This window comes from Phyllobates terribilis, unplaced genomic scaffold (assembly GCF_046119375.1).
Source record: "Phyllobates terribilis strain yellow unplaced genomic scaffold, ASM4611937v1 Scaffold_1__5_contigs__length_1240528914, whole genome shotgun sequence".
Classification (NCBI taxonomy): Eukaryota; Metazoa; Chordata; class Amphibia; order Anura; family Dendrobatidae; genus Phyllobates; species Phyllobates terribilis.
Genome location: NW_027362761.1, coordinates 1,100,086,518 through 1,100,103,166, shown reverse-complemented (window position 1 = coordinate 1,100,103,166; position 16,649 = coordinate 1,100,086,518). Strand labels below are relative to the sequence as shown.

Sequence of the window (16,649 nt, the reverse complement as noted above, 5' to 3'; positions counted from 1 at the left end):
TGAAAAGACAATATCAATGCCCCTTGGAAGAGTGGTGGACGTTAAAGTGGAATAAAAAGACGATATCAATGCCCCTTGGAAGAGTGGTGGAGGTCGCAGTGGAATAAATAGACCATATCAATGCCCCTTGGAAGGGTGGTGGAGGTCCCAGTGGAATAAAAAGACAATATCAATGACCCTTGGAAGAGAAGTGGAGGTCACAGAAGCTTAACAGGACAGTTTTAATGCCCCCTTGGAAGAGACGTGGAGTTCAGAGTGGTTTAACAAGACGGTTTTAATGCCCCTTGGAAGAGACGTGGAGGTCACAGTAGCTTAACAAGACGGTTTTAATGCCCCTTGGAAGAGACATGGAGGTCACAGTGGAATAAAAAGATAATATCATTGCCCCTTGGAAGAGACATGGAGGTGCCAGTGAAATAAAAAGACAATATCAATGACCCTTGGAAGAGACGTGGAGGTCACAGTAGCTCAACAATATGATTTTAATGCCCCTTACAAGAGCCATGCAGTACAGCATATTAAAAACATTATTCCCATTATTGGGGAATGGGTCTCCCATAGTCTTTGCCTATGCCTTCCAAGCAAAAGCTGCCAAAAATTAGGACTGAGGAACTTTCAATTCTGGCATCATGGACCACGGTCACCCTGGTGGTATAGTGGTGGTGGAGGCTGAGGATAAGGAGAAGAGCAAAAAACAGCCGAAATGAGGAAGCGTATACCCATGTGTTGGTGTGAAGCGGTGCATGGGAATACACCTCCCAAAATAACACAGTGGATTTGACTTTATGTTACTCTGCTGTCATTTGGTGGTGATGAGAAGTCTGGCCCAATCCAGCCCTTGTTCATTTTGATAAGGTTCAGTTTGTCAGCATTGTCAGTTGACAGGTGAGTGCACTTATCAGTTATAATTCCCCCAGCGGCACTAAAAACACGCTCAGATAACACGCTAGCCGGAGGGCAGGCCAGGACCTCCAAGGCGTACAAAGCGTGTTCACTCCAAGAGTCCAGCTTGGATACCCAATCATTAAAAGGCACAGGGGAATCACAGAGGACGCTGGTACGGTCGGCAAGGTACTCCCTCACCATCTTTTGAAACTTTCCACTCCTTGTGAGAGTACCCCACGCCTCAGGGCCTGTAAGCTGGTCTCAGAAAACTGTCCCAGAACGTTGACAGTGTTCCCCTGCCTCTTCTGGTTTGGAGTTGCGTCTCTTTCGCCTGTATGCCTTGGTTGGGCAACGAACTGTGACCTCTGCCGCTAGCGTGTTCAGATGGGAATTTTTATAACAGTTCTGCAGCAAGGGCCTTCTGCTACTGCCCCATTTTTGCAGACCTCTCCACCTCAGGAATAAGAGAGTGAAAGTTCTCCTTGTAGCGGGGGTCTAAAAGTGTCACCAACCAGTAATGACTGTCACCCAACCTTTTGACAACGCGAGGGTAAGGCAGCGTAACATAAAGTCAGCCATGCGTGCCAGACTGGTAACGGGCATGACTTCCGTGTTCTCACCAAGATGACGACTGACCATGCTCTGCTCCTCCTCCTCCTCCTCTTCCACCCTGTCCTCATGCCACCCACGCTGAACCGACTGTATGACAGTTGTACAGGTACTACCGTCTACAGCGCATGATACCAGCTCCTGTTCTTCCTCCTCCTCCTCCTCCTCTCCCTCACTGTCCCCCAATGCACGTTGGGATGAGATGAGGCTGGGCTGTGTGTAATCGCCCACTACGGCTTCTTGATCCATCTCATCATACTCTGGCTGCAATGCCTCCTCTTTAATTCTCTGCAGAGAGCGTTGCAAAAGATAGACAAGTGGGATGCTGATGCTAATGATGGCGTCATTGCCACTCACCATCTTGGTGGACTCCCCAAAGTTTGTCAGGATGGAACATATGTCAGACATCCAGGTCCACTCCTGAGGTCTTATGTGTGGAGTCTGACCTGAATATCGACGGCCTTGTTGCAACAAGGGCGGCGGAAGCTGTAGCCGACTTCCAAAAATGAGCTGACAGGCGGCGTACTTTGACAAGCAGATCTGGCAACTCGGGGTGCGATTTAAGAAACCGCTGAACCACGAGGTTAAGCACATGAGCCAGGCATGGTACGTGTGTGATCTCGCCTCGCCTGAGAGCCGCCACCAGGTTACGGCCATTGTCACACATGACCATGCCTGGATGTAGGTTCAGTGGTCTCAGCCACAGGTCTGCCTGCTCTTTCACAGCTATCCGCAACTCACAAGCAGTGTGAGGTTTATCACCTAAGCTTATGAGTTTCAGCACAGCCTGTTGCCGCTTGGCTGAGGCAGTACTGCAGTGCTTCCAGCTTGTAACTGATGTGGTGATATCTGAGATGGAGGCTGAACATGAGCAGAAGGAGGAGGATGATGCGCAGGAGCTGTACTCTGTGGGGGCAACTCTGACTGACATAGGGCCCGCAATCCTCCGTGTGGGGAGGATGTGTTCCGTCCCAAGGTCCGAATGGGTCCCGGCTTCCACTATGTTTACCCAGTGTGCCGTTAGGGAGATGTACCGTCCCTGGCCACAAGCATTTGTCCATGTTTCCGTTGTCTGGTGGACTCTCCCAGTAATTGCGTTGTTGAGGGCACTGCAGATGTTTTGGGACACGTGCTTGTGTAGTGCGGGGATGGCACACAGGGCAAAATAGTGTCGGCTGGGGACCGAGTACCGAGGGACGGCCACCGCCATAAGGTCTGTCTCCACCAGCCTAAAAGGCAGCATTTCCAACGCAAGCAGTCGTGAAATGTGCGAATTTAGGACTGTGGCCTGTGGGGCGTTGGCTGCAAATTTCCGCTTTCATTCAAAGGTCTGGGATATGGACAATTGAACGCTGCGGTGGGACGTGGACGTGGACGTTGATGCTGTTTCTTGAGAAACTGCCATAACAAGTGAAGACTGAGAGGAGGGGGCATCTTTGCATGCAGTATGGACAGGAGATTGCCTTGCACGCACAACAGGGGGTTCTCTCACAGGCACAACAGCGGAAGAAGCAGTGGTGACACCCGCTGACACTGGTCATGGACCCTGGGTTTCGCCCCACAAAGTTGGGTGCCTTGCTGACATGTGCCTGATCATGCTGGTGGTGGTCAGGCTGGTAGTTTTGTCAACCCTGCTGATGCTGGCCTGGCAGATGGTACAAATGGCCTTTTTGGGGTTATCATCAGAGTCTTTAAAAAAAATTCCAGACTCTGGAAGACATACCGGTTGTACTGGCAACGTTCCTCGTGTTGGTGCTACAGGGAATGGTTGCCCGCCTTCTGTCTGCGGCCACCACACTGCTTCTTCCTTCCTGTTCGGGTACTCTGCCTCCCTCCCCCTGTGTGCTGCTGGCCTTGCTCTGCGTGTCCTCCTGCCACGTTGGGTTAATTACTAGATCATCCACCACCTCCTCCTCTTCCACTTCCACACCACGGTCCTCCTCCTCACTTCGTGGCAATTGTGTCTCGTCATCGTCCACCTCTTGTGACAAATTGCCAGCGTCGCCTTCCTGTGGCCGTGGCTGTTCAAATATTTGGCCATCGCTACATGGGATCTCCTCTTCCACCATTTCAAACGGAGCAGACGAGGGGCCCAAATATGGAAATGGACCAGTGAACAGCTCTTCAGAGTGTCCAACTGTGGGATCAGTTGCTGTCTGATGACACTCGGCATGGTGGGAGGAAGGAGCATGAGGGTGATGAGGAGTATGCGGTCGAGACTCACGGCTACTAAGACTTGACCGTGTGGAAGACAGACCGGAGGTGGTGGTGCCCAGGTAACAGGAAGTATTATCTGCTATCCAATTAATAACCTGTTCACACTGATGAGTTTGCAATAGTGGTGTTGTTGTGTGCTTCCCTAGTAATTCGGTCAAGAACTGGGAGCGAGAAGATGTGGCTGTTGGTTGTGGCACATTTTCACCTTGGCCACGGCCCTGTCCTCTGCACGCACCATCACCAGAACGTCCAGTTCCACGTCCCTTGCCACGCGCATTGCCCATTGTAAATTAAGTAAAATAGCTTACACTCGCACTATCAATGGCAAAAGGGTAATAGAAAGGAGATTAGAACCGTGGAAGAGGAAAACCACAGTTCTATTTCCCTGGCCTACACCAGAATCTTTTAAACAGATATATTTGTGTCTGAACAGTCAGCGAGACACTCAAACTGTTTGTTTTTTTTTGCAAAAAAGGCAAAAAGGTGGATTACACCCAGATTTGAACAGTGGAAGAGGAAATCCACAGTTCTATTTCTCTGGCCTACACCAGAATCTTTTAAAAAGATATATTTGTGTCTGAACAGTCAGCGAGACACTCAAACAGTTTTTTTTTTTATGTAAAAAAGGCAAAAAGGTGGATTACACCCAGATTTGAACAGTGGAAGAGGAAAACCACAGTTCTAGTTCTCTGGCCTACACCAGACTCATTTAAACAGATATATTTGTGTCTGAACAGTCACGGAGACACTATTACTGTTTTTTTTTACCGAAAAAATGGCAAAAGCAGGATAATACAGAGATTTGAACCGTGGAACTGCAAAACCACAGTTCTATTTCTCTGGCCTACACCAGACTCTTTTAAACAGATATATTTGTGTCTGAACAGTTAGGTAGACACTATTACTTTTTTTTTTATGGAAAAAATGCCAAAAGCAGGATAATACAGAGATTTGAACCCTAGAAGAGGAAAACCACAATTCTAGTTCTCTGGCCTACACCAACTCTTTTAAACAGATATATTTGTGTCTCAACAGTCAGGGAGACACTATTAAGGGTTTTTTTACGGAAAAAATGGCAAAAGCAGGATAACACAGAGATTTGAACCATGTAAGAGAAAAACCACAGTTCTATTTCTCTGGCCTACACCAGACTCTTTAAAACAGATATATTTGTGTCTCAACAGTCAGGGAGACACTGTTACTGTTTTTTTTAATGGAAAAAATGGCAAAAGCAGGATAATACAGAGATTTGAACCGTGGAAGAGGAAAACCACAGTACTATTTCTCTGGCCTACACCAGACTCTTTTAAACAGATATATTTATGTCTGAACAGTCAGGGAGACACTATTACTGTTTTTTTTAACGGAAAAAATGGCAAAAGCAGGATAATACAGAGATTTGAACCGTGGAACTGCAAAACCACAGTTCTAGTTCTCTGGCCTAGACCAGACTCTTTTAAACAGATATATTTGTGTCTGAACAGTCAGGGAGACATTATTACTGTTTTTTTTACGGAAAAAATGGCAAAAGCAGGATAATACAGAGAATTAAACCGTGGAAGAGGAAAACCACAGTTCTAGTTATCTGGCCGAAACCAGACTCTTTTAAAATGATATATTTGTGTCTGAACACTCACAGACACACTCATTTTTTTTTTGGGGGGGGGGATACCAAAAGGTTAATAAGATGGGTATTTGTACAGTCTGACTGAGGAAAAAAAAAAAAAGAGGATTTAGATGAGAAAAAAAGGATTTTTCCTGGCCCCTGAGACCTGGGGCTAAGTCTAGCAATTTGAGCAGCAGCAGCACACAGGACTGTAATGCAGTGTTTGCTGGTATAACCACTGCGTCTCCTATACAGCCTGCCTGATATCTGGGATGGATATAAGTCCTCAGAAGGACTGTTTGATTGATTTTGCAGGCTTTAGAGACCCTACACTACCTATTTCGCAGTATAAATCTCTCCCTAGCTCAGCAGCACTTTCACTACACTGTCTGATCCAGAGCGACTGTGTCCAAGATGGCGGCGCCCGGTTTTAAATACTCAAGGTGACGCTGTGCGGCCAGCCAATCACTGTAATGCCCACAACGAACAGTGCGGAATTACAGTGACTGGCTGGCAATCCCTGCATGTTCATTGGCTCTGTAAAGAGCGCCAAACATGCAGGGCGGAGACCGAAAATGCTCTGTGCTCGCCGAACATCCCTAGTAGTGAGATGCTCGAGCGAGTACCGAGCAGTGTCGAGCATGCTCGCTCAACACTAGATAGGACCTCTGTGCCACTATATTATCCTTGTATGTGCTGATACCTGGTTATTACCTTGCTTATACCCTCGGTCATACTATCAACCTACTGACTGTGGGATCCTTCTATCTACTTCTCCTTTTTTTAATACTGTGTTTTCTATACTTATTGTTTTAATGAATTCAAATAAATATTGATTTTATTGGCATCTATACTTCATTTATCTTGATTGGACTGGATTATTTTAAGGTACCGCTAAAATTCTGATATCTTTATGACTGCTAGAAAAGTGCTATTCTTGCTATCGAAATACCAATATAGCCAATGGAACTCCCAGAAGAGGCTCCCAATGCAAGTTATTCTATAAATTCTGAACGCCAATGTATCTATACACAACAGCCATTTCCTCTAATTATAAATTATTTTTATTTTTAATAAATATTTAATATTCCAAAGGTATGAAAAGATGTTTTATTGTATATTGCATTTTTAAATCCTTTGTCTCAATGTTGGATAAAAGTTGCTCTTATATTACAGAGCAGTCAGTGCCTCGGTGAGGAAGCATGGTGATAATCCTAGTGAATTATTGAAACTGTTGGCGTTAAAAGAAGATCAGTGGATTATTTTAGATGACATTGTGGTCAAAAATGTTCAGAATGGCTTAGTCTCACTTGAAGTAACTGAATATATACAGAGGTAAAATATTGCTCACATCACATGGTTATGATATGTTATTAATATGTTTTTGCCCTTAATTGTGCAGATGTTTCAAAGTATTTACAACAGTTTTCGCTCACTCAATATATTTGTGAAGCCCTTGTGTCAAAATTTCTGACCCTCACATTAATTATGACACATTTTGGGAATTTTCTGGCACTATATCAATGCCAGATCTGACAAGTCTACAAGGTCTAGAGGAGAGATACTGACAAAGATTGAACCATGTACCATTATTAGTATTATTAGTAAATTATTTTATTAGTAAATCTGCTGCAATAAGCTAAAAAGACTAGCAAAATAAACCTCCAACCAATGCACACCGTACATTCAGTAAATTGGTAAAAATAGAATAAATGATGTTTGAGCTTTGTATTTCGGTCAGGTACTTTTTCTTTACTATTTATTTAATCTATAGAATATGATAGTTTGCATCGGATCTATTGAAAGTATTAGATCCCAGTAATTTATATTGTGTAGCGTCACATGAGCGTATATTCTCTCATCTGAGAGAATCTGGTCAATTATGCAAGTCACACTATAATCAAACTCTGAATGTGAACATAGTGTGATCTGATATTCTCGGATGAGAAGATGGAGAAAAAAATATTCTCCATTCTGTCAGTTAGTAAAAATCGGATTGCACTCAGATGTCATCCGAGTGCAGTCCAATGTTTTCCAGAGACTCGTATACTTGCATGGTCGAGTGTTATCCAATAATCGGATCAAACTCGGGCGTGCTGCAATTTTTTCCTTGGGCCGGCTCGGTCACTATTCCAATTTATCACTAATCCAAAGTTGAAACATAGCTGAAGTCTTGATGATTATGGCTCCAAAATAGCTGAGGTCACTGATTGCAAATGGAACAATGGCCCCAATTCAATAAGATGGCATTGGTCATATGAGTCTTAATGAGGGGTGTGCAGGTATAAGAACTGTCAAATTCATTAGGAGACACAGGTCACTTAATTAATTTGGCGCTTCTTATCACCTCGCCAGAAATGTTAGTCCAGTTAGCGACTGATTTAAAATTTCTGGTGTAAGGAACACGTCCATTAGGGATGAGTTTGAGGTTCGGGTGTACCCATGCCCCATCCCGCACTGGCTCCTCCCCATTCCATCCATATTGGCAAAGCTGCTTGAAACTGCCTTGAAAATGTCAATATAATCACAACATGTTTTAAACTCTGCATTGTGCAATAAATGTTGACTTTTCAGTGCATTTTATGCCAAATCTGGAATAAACGCATTAGTAAATCGGATCCATTGTTTATATAGAAAAGTATTCTCAGTCTCATCCCTTAAAGGGGGTGTCCAGCCTAAAATGACTTTATATGACTGCAGACTTTGGAATCCTCACATCTCGTGCACTGCATTTACAATACTTGCGATCATGTGCCGAGTAATTGGTCGAATACAATCTAGTGGCAATGAGGCTGGAAGCAGTGTGTGCGGTGTGAGGAGATTCACAAGTCTATGGTCACATAAAGTGACTGCAGACGTGTCATTTTAGACCGGACAAACCCTTTAATATTATCCTACTAGTTTTAATCACATTGGACTGCAGAATCTGTCCAATTATTAATGCTACACATTTCAATCTCCCATTTTACAGGTTTATTGTAGTTCGTCTTTCTTCAGCTATGGACAACACTCACTTGATTACATTTATTCAGAGTCTGGAATACGCTATCTACAGCTCAATGGTCAATGTTGTGTTGTACAGAAAGAATAATAACTTTAACAAAGTCATTGTTGAACTGGTTCCGTCCAAGGAATTAAACTGGGAAATCAATGCTCTAACGGAGGCAGGATACACTGGCCCACCTGAACCCTCTGAACCAATTGTCCTTCAAGAGGGAGACCAAATTCACTTTAGATTCTGTGGAAACATAGCAGCATCAGGTAAAGTTAATTTCTACAATGTTCCAAAATACAAAATTGTCATTTAATATTTTTTGTGAATACGTTATTCTTGTAAATGCATGTTAAAATATAGAAGAGTAAGAGAACAGTAACAACATCTATAAAGGACAGAACAGATCCATAGGGGTTTAAGGTGAGGCTTTCCTTTTTGTACATGTTCCACCCTTTACTCCACAGACTGGAAACACTCATGTGCCTATGTAGTCAAAGCATCTCTATCGCCTCAGTATTTCTGATCCTAAAATATAGTACTCTAAGGAAAGTATATAGAGGAAATCTGTCACTAGGTTTTTTGCTGCCTATGCTGAGAGTAGCATAAAGTAGAGCCATCAACCTTGATTGCAGCAATGTGCCACTTATTGGGCTGCTTGGTGAACTTTTGATAAAATCACAGTTTTATCAGCTTGAGATTATCACTAGAAGACTAGTAAACCTGCTGCCATGTAGTCCTCCATATTCATGAGCTTTGTATAATCGCATTCCCATCACTGATTGGCAGCTTTCTGCCTATGCACAGTGTACACAGAAAGCTGCCAATCAGAACTCAGCAGTCAGAGATTTGCAGTAGATAAAGCATTGGTTACATCAGAAGGACAGCAAGGAGACCAGTAAGTCAGTAAGTGATACATCACTGGAATTAGGGTCTCTGTCCCTACATCATGCTGCTCTCAGATGGAACAGCAAAATCCGGTGACAGATTCCCTTTAAACATAAACAGGTGCCTGTCAGTAGGATAAACCCTCCTAAACCGTGTATATGGGCTTGCAAGTCATAGAAAGTTGAATAAAATGATACCTTGATATTTGCAATCCTATGACTTCTTCTAGAGAAATCCATGTTTTTCTTATGCAGCTTTCTTGGCAGCTTTTGTGTATATTGTACATGGGTATAAAGCCCAGTGGTGGAGGTGGGATTAAATAAAGCTCAATATTCAGAGAACTGGTAGTTCTGCAGCAAATAAAATAGTGATTTTATCAAAATGACAATAAGGAGCCCACTAAGTGACACATCGGTGGAATCAGAGTCTCTGTCCATACATCAAGCTGCTCTCAGATAGGGTAGTAAAAAACCTTGTGACAAACTCCCTTTAATTTACTTAGAGATGAACAACATTTTTAGACTTTTGGCGCTTGTCAAACCTTTTCAGAAGCCACTTCAACTTCCTAGCCAATAGGAACTTTCTTAGCTGTGACTAGAAAAGAATGTAAATGTGATTCACCCTCCTCGGAAGCTGCTGGCATTTATTGAACCTGTTTAGATTTCATTGTTAAATCTCTACTCCAAATTTAGAATAGAGCTTCCCTAAAATACATTCATTTTAAGAATGTTAATCTGTATTTGTACTTCCCAGTAATATGTAGAATGACTGCACAATCATTCTCTCCTCTGATCAGAAACCGTGTAAGGACTGTTACTGGCCATGGTCATCCCACAAGCTGGATCTTCACTAATCTGTTCTTTATTGCACGTCTGATCACAGATGAATCTTTAATGTGATATCATTCGATACATTTCTAATGTGATAATGTTTTATTATTTTATTACCTTTAGATGGTAAAGAGTCTGGGAAGACATTTAAACTTGCATTTCATTCACAAAGAATGCAGAAAAAGTACTTGGACATTAGTGTTGTGGATGAGTTTGGAAACTACAGTTCACCACATTTTAAAGGAACTGCTGCTTTTTATAAAATATCAAAACATGAAATTACAGAGAGTTTCAAGTCGGGATTGTCCACAGATAACTATATACAGCAAAGGACTCCAGTATGCAAACTGTCAGTAACTCTTCCAAAGGTATTTGTTTTCTGTTGTTTTTCATATGCATATTATATATTTTTAGGAATTCATTTTTTAAAAGGGGTTATGTGCAAATGTAACACCTCTTTAAGCGGCCTCCATGGGCAGGGTGTCTGGTAGTTCTCACCTCAATATGATGCAGTGCCTCCACTCGAATCGTGCTGGGAGCTGTAGTGGGATGCAGGAGGGTCTTCCTCTTCTGACAGGGTAGACTCGGGAAACCCCTGTCCTCGCTCCGTACACACTCACAAGAGATGAGGTTCAAACACTGAAAAGGTTCATTTATAGGGGGAATAAATGGTGAACATTTTAGGTTGAATAGCAAGGGTCAGCAAAACAAATAGTATTACACAATCTACAATACAGGTACAAGATGGGATTTTCAGTAAGGCTGAATGGTAAGTATGACACTTCCCTTTTAAATGACAGCAGACACACTCCTAACTAATCACCCTTAATCTACAAATGGCTTCAGCAATGGAAACAAAACAGTCTAAAATTGGGGCCAGATGTTGGCGCATTTACAGAAACCATTAATGCAGTTAATACAATGAGACCGAAATCCCCTCCATGGCTGTTCTTATCATACACTTCTTGTTAATGTAACCACAAGTCCCAGCAGTGCCCCCTTATAGATAGCTTTAGTATAGTTCTCAAAAGTGGAGCCATAAGTCTCAGCAGTGGCTACTAACTCCTTAACGTAGCAGGCCTGTAGTCACACAAGGTTCCATCTTGGGGCTGTAGGATCCAGGTGCTTGGTCACACAGAGAATGGAAGGCAGAATTCTTCTATGTTGGAAGCTAGGTGGAGGTGGGCATTTCCTGGTAATCTCGCTGGTCTGTAGCTATACTACAACTTCAGAATTATCTTCTCTCCTCACACACTGAGCAGCTGGGCAATTAGCACTTACTCTGTGTCTCTGCCCTCTGCTCTCCAGGATTAGACTCTCACCAGTCTGTAATGGAGGATCACACACATCTCTCTTTGTCCAGCTAGCTCCACCTTTCTCCTCCAACATGCTCAGCCAATCAGTCCTTTCCTCTGCTGCTGCTCCTCCTCTTCCGGGTTGCCAAGAAAATTCAGCAAAAGAGGGATTAATGTCTGTTACTGTGAAGTACTGTCTGCTGCTAGCTGCTCCAGTCTCTGTACACCATGTTCCCCTACAGGGGTTACACAAATATAAAAATATGTATTTTCCTATTTTATTTAAAATGTATGAAGACACATGCTAAGGGTTACCTACAATATGTTGTTTCATATGTATTTATTTTTTTTAACCAATTTTTTTTTCACCATATTTTGTGGGTGAAAGAACCAGATTTCTTCAGCTTAAAATATTTAAACAAATTCAAAACACTCCCTGCCATTGTACATTTCTGACAAATGATCTTCAACCTGTGGTTTGGGAAACAAGAACCACAAAGAGCCAGTGAACCAAAGAATGGGAATCACTGCTTCTGCCATTACTGGCCAATACACATTGGCTACAGGCAAATATCTCTTAGTCAGTGCAACATCTACTCACTGGATTCCTTGCATAGTTCTCAATGTGGTAGAATAATGGATATCCAATCCTTTACCTTGGAGAGAAAAAATAATGGAGTCATTGCAGCCTCTCCATTTCCACACAGAAACACAAATTGATTGAAAATTCACTAGAGAATTTATCATGAGAGTCAGAAAGTTTTGAATGCCCATAGCTGTGTTGGAGTTCTTGGTAACAAATTTATTAAAGTGTCACACAGTGTTTTATAAATTTAGTGCTTCATCAGATACAACACTTCTGTCTTGCACTGATTTTCAGTTTTTTTTTACCATACCTCTTATATGGGAGTGAGTTTACGACTATATAAAAATTAACAATTAAAAGATGTGGCTTAGGACTCCATCACATGTGCGTGTCTCCGGTAAATGTGGCTTCCGTTTTCACATGTACCAGAGACACGTATGCACACGAACCCATGATAATCTATAGGGCTGAGCACATGTCCGTGTTTTCACATGGACCTTATGCCCATGTGACCCACAAGTAGACATGTCTGTTATTTCTGGCTGTTATTTCTACTCCAGCTGTGTTAAATTAAACTGATAGGACTTGATTTGTAAAGACACACACCTGTCTACATAAGACCTCACTGCTCACAGTGCATGTCAGACCAAATGAGAATCATGAGCTCAAAGGAACTGCCCAAGGAGCTCAGAGACAAAATTGTTGCAAGGCACAGATCTGGCCAAGGTTACAAAAGAATTTCTGCAGTACTCAAGGTTCCTAAGAGCACAATGGCTGTAATCCTTAAATGGAAGAAGTTTGGAACCACCTGAAGTCTTCCTAGACCTGGCTGTCCAGCCAAACTGAGCAATTGTGGGAGAAGAGCCTTGGTGAGAGAGGTAAAGAAGAACCCCAAGATCACTGTGGCTGAGCTCCAGAGATGCAGTGGGGGGATGGGAGAAAGTTCCAAAAGTCAACTATCACTGCAGCCCTCCACCAGTCGGGCCTTTATGGCAGAGTGGCCAAACGGAAGCCTCTCCTTAGTGCAAGACGTATGAAAACCCACATAGAGTTTGCTCAAAAACACATGAAGGACTCCCAGACAATGAGAAATAGGATTCTCTGGTCTGATGAGATGAGATAGAACTTTTTGGTGATAATTCTAAGCTGTATGTGTGGAGAAAACCATTCACTGCTCATCACCTGCCCAATACAATCCCAACAGTGAAACATGGTGGTGACAGCATCATGCCCATCATGCAATGGGTTTTTTCAGCTGCAGGGACAAGACCTCTGGTTGCAATTGAAGGAAACATGAATGTGGCCAAGTACAGAGATATCCTAGATGAAAACCTCTTCCAGAATGCTCTGGACCTCAGACTTGGCCGATGGTTCACCTTCCAACAAGACAATGAGCCTAAGCACACAGCTAAAATAACAAAGGAGTGGCTTCAGAACAAATCTGTGACCATTCTTGACTGGCCCAGCCAGAGCCCTGACCTAAACCCAATTGAGCATAGCTGGAGAGACCTGAAAATGGCTGTCCACCAACATTCACCATCCAACCTGACGGTACTGGAGAGGATCTGCAAGGAAGAATGGCAGAGGATCCCCAAATCCAGGTGTGAAAAACTTGTTACATCATTCCCAAGAAGACTCATGGCTGTACTAGCTCAGAGGGGTGCTTTTACTGAATACTGAGCAAAGGGTCTGAATACTTATGATCATGTGATATTTCAGTTTTTATTTTTTAACAAATTTTCAAAAATTTCTACATTTCTTTTGTTTTTCAGTCAAGATGGGGTGCAGAGTGAACATTAATGAGGAAAAAAAAAAACTGTTTAGAATTTACCAAATGGCTGCAATGAAACAAAGAGTGAAAAATTTAAAGGGGTCTGAATACTTTCCATACCCAACTGTAGGTGAAAAACTCTTAATATTCCCTGCAGGGTTTTCTTTAATGAGTCTATAATTTTTCTATGACAGAAGCTGCATGCAGCTTTGTAGGTGGTAGTAGGTCCATTTATCTCTTGGGCCCCTGTGCAGCTGCAGTTTGCACCAATGGTATGTCCACCCTTGTCTCACATATTAATCTACCACATTACCATCTGTGTGATTTGTCAGTACAGATCCAAAAGCTCAGCTCTACATGTCGGTCATTAATGGCTACATTCTAGCTGCAACAACATGGACTGGAGATAACTCAAATCATTGCTTTTTGGGTATACAGTAACACATAGAATAACGGAAATAAAAATGCTTAGGAATTATGAGACACTTTTGAATATAGCTATCTTTGTAAAAATACAAGACCATGTGCCAAATGTTTTTACTGGTAACACAAATCTAGACAGTGCATGCATGGTCTAATGTGAATAGATTTGAAATAATGTAAACAGAACTCGTCACTCCAAGAGTTATGCAAAGAATGTAGAATTCATTATTTCAAAATGTTAATCTCCGTATAGTATATGCAATTTATTTAAGTTTCGTCCTTCAATCAGGCCTTCATCAGAAATAGATTGCGGAGAAATAATGAAAACAAAATGTACAACGCTAAGGAAAATGCATCAATGTGCCGTTGAATGAGCGCCCATCAAAGGCTGAAATGTAAATAAATTGTGTAACAGGAGTGCTGGAACCACTGTGCCACCATCCGAGGAGAGCCTGAAGGGGGCTACTAGGTGCTAAACCAGGACTGACCTTGGATGCATGGCAGCTGACCCCCAAAGAACAGTAAGCTGAAACGGCCAAGAAGGGAAAGTTCAGCTGGTACAGGCAGGGCAGGAACCCAGGGGCAGTATTTGCAGGTGGATATAGATGGTATACAGGTGGGCACAGGCAAGTGCGGCAGGTATGGCTTGTATACAGGTAGACACAGACAGGTGCAGGTGGGTAAGACTGGTATACAGGTGGGCACAGGCAGGTGCAAGCGGGTTCAGCTGGTATACAGGTGGGCACAGGCAGGTGCAGGCAGGTACAGCTGGTATACAGGTAGGCACAGGCACGTGCAGGCGGGTGCAGCTGGTATACAGTTGGGCACAGCTGATGCAGGCAGGTATGCTGGAAGGCACAAGCAAGGACAGGCAAGAACGAGGCAAGAACAAGTGGGTATGGGCAAGTACAGGCAGACACTAGCGGGTATTGGCAGGTACTAAGAAACTAGGGACCTAAGAACTAGCAAGCGTACAGAGAACTAACAATGTTGTTCAGGCACCTCCCATCAGGTGGAAGTGCCTTAAATAATAAGTGTCTCCCAGCCATTGGCTGGGGACACTGTAGGACGGTGCCCTGTCCCTTTAAGAGGAAGGGAGCTCGTGCTCTAAGCACAGTGCCCGAGGATCTGCGAGCAGTGCACAGACCCCAGGCAGCAGCCAGATGAGGAGGAGAAGGAAGTGCGGGAGGAGAGCCAAGGCGGTGAGTAAGTGCACATCCCTGCCGGGGAATGAGGGGAGCGTGCAGGGATGCCAACGCTATAAATTGCACATACAGAAGATTGGCATTTTGAAATAAATTGTTCCTACATTCTCTGCATATCTCTTGGCATGCTGAGTTCTTTTTTACATTATCTTACATTATCTTTGGAGTGAAACCCTACTTGAACACTCATTCACGGAAAAGGAGTGCAATGTCTCTCTTTATTGATTACACTTGAAATAGAATTTGATTTCTGATATCATTGACAATGATTGTTATTACAACACAGTTTCTGATTCTGTGGTTCCAGGTGAAGAAACATATCAGTAGACCATCAAGCACAAAACTTTTGACAATTGGTCCTAAAGGTAAGAGACATACCATGACTTTAAAGAAGCAGTCCCATCAAACCTTTTATCTTTTTAACATTTTGCAATAATCATATTACATAGCACTGTGTACTTACAATTGCTCATTTTCCCTTTCTACACGGTTATTTCTTCTCTTTTCTCTGTTCTATGAAGAAACAGGAAGCCTCTTTCCCTCCATGACTCATCCACCTTTTCATCTACTTACCCAGCTGCTCCACTCCGTCTCAAGCCAGAGACTTTTGCAGGGAAGAGAGACCTCCTGTTTCTACCTAGAGGTTAGAAAGATTCAGCTAGTCCGTTTTTAATCACGTGATGTCATAGACCTAATGGAAAACAGAAGAATTAACTGTGTAGCAGGGGAAAATTAGCAGTTGGAAATACAGAGTGTTATATTATATAATGACTGCAATATATAAGGCTGAGTGCCCACGTAGCATTTTTCAAGCGTTTATGCTGCGGAATTTCCGCAGCATAAACGCTTGTGAAACGCTAGGTAATCCGCACCCCATGGTCCCCAAGGGGATTCCGCATGTTCTATGCACATGCTGCGGATTTTTCCGCAGCGTTTATGCTGCGTACAAAAATCTGCAGCATGTCATTTAATTTTGCGGAAGCGCAGCGGAACTCCCGCCATTGACTTGCATTGAGACGCATAGAAACCGCGACTGTACATTTTTACAAGCGGCTTCTATGCGTCTCTATGTGCGGATGGTACCCAGTTCTAGAGGAGAGGAGACTCTCATCCAGACCTGGGTACCATTCTACCTGTAAAAAAAGAATAAAATAACAAATAAAGTTTATATTCACCTGTCCGGCGTCTTCTCTCTGAATGCCGGCATCGCTTGAGGACCTGCGGTGACGTCACAGTCATGTGACCACAGGCCCTTCACCGCTCTGTCTCGCAATATGTCGGCATCCAGGAACCAGACAGGAACGAGCGCTGCAGCCACGCCGGGGCCTCGGGGGTGAGTATA

At 43.2% G+C, this 16,649-nt stretch overlaps 1 protein-coding gene across 3 annotated transcripts in view; it reads left to right on the top strand.

The window, feature by feature from the left end:
* DTHD1 (death domain containing 1) overlaps positions 1-16,649 on the top strand; it is a 138,740-nt gene that overhangs the window by 108,564 nt on the left and 13,527 nt on the right. For all 3 annotated transcript variants that reach the window (XM_073646299.1, XM_073646285.1, XM_073646291.1), the window contains exons 6-9: positions 6,494-6,652; positions 8,289-8,578; positions 10,151-10,395; positions 15,615-15,672. In XM_073646299.1, coding sequence (XP_073502400.1) covers positions 6,494-6,652; positions 8,289-8,578; positions 10,151-10,395; positions 15,615-15,672 — 752 coding nt within the window. The remainder of the gene's footprint in view (positions 1-6,493; positions 6,653-8,288; positions 8,579-10,150; positions 10,396-15,614; positions 15,673-16,649) is intronic.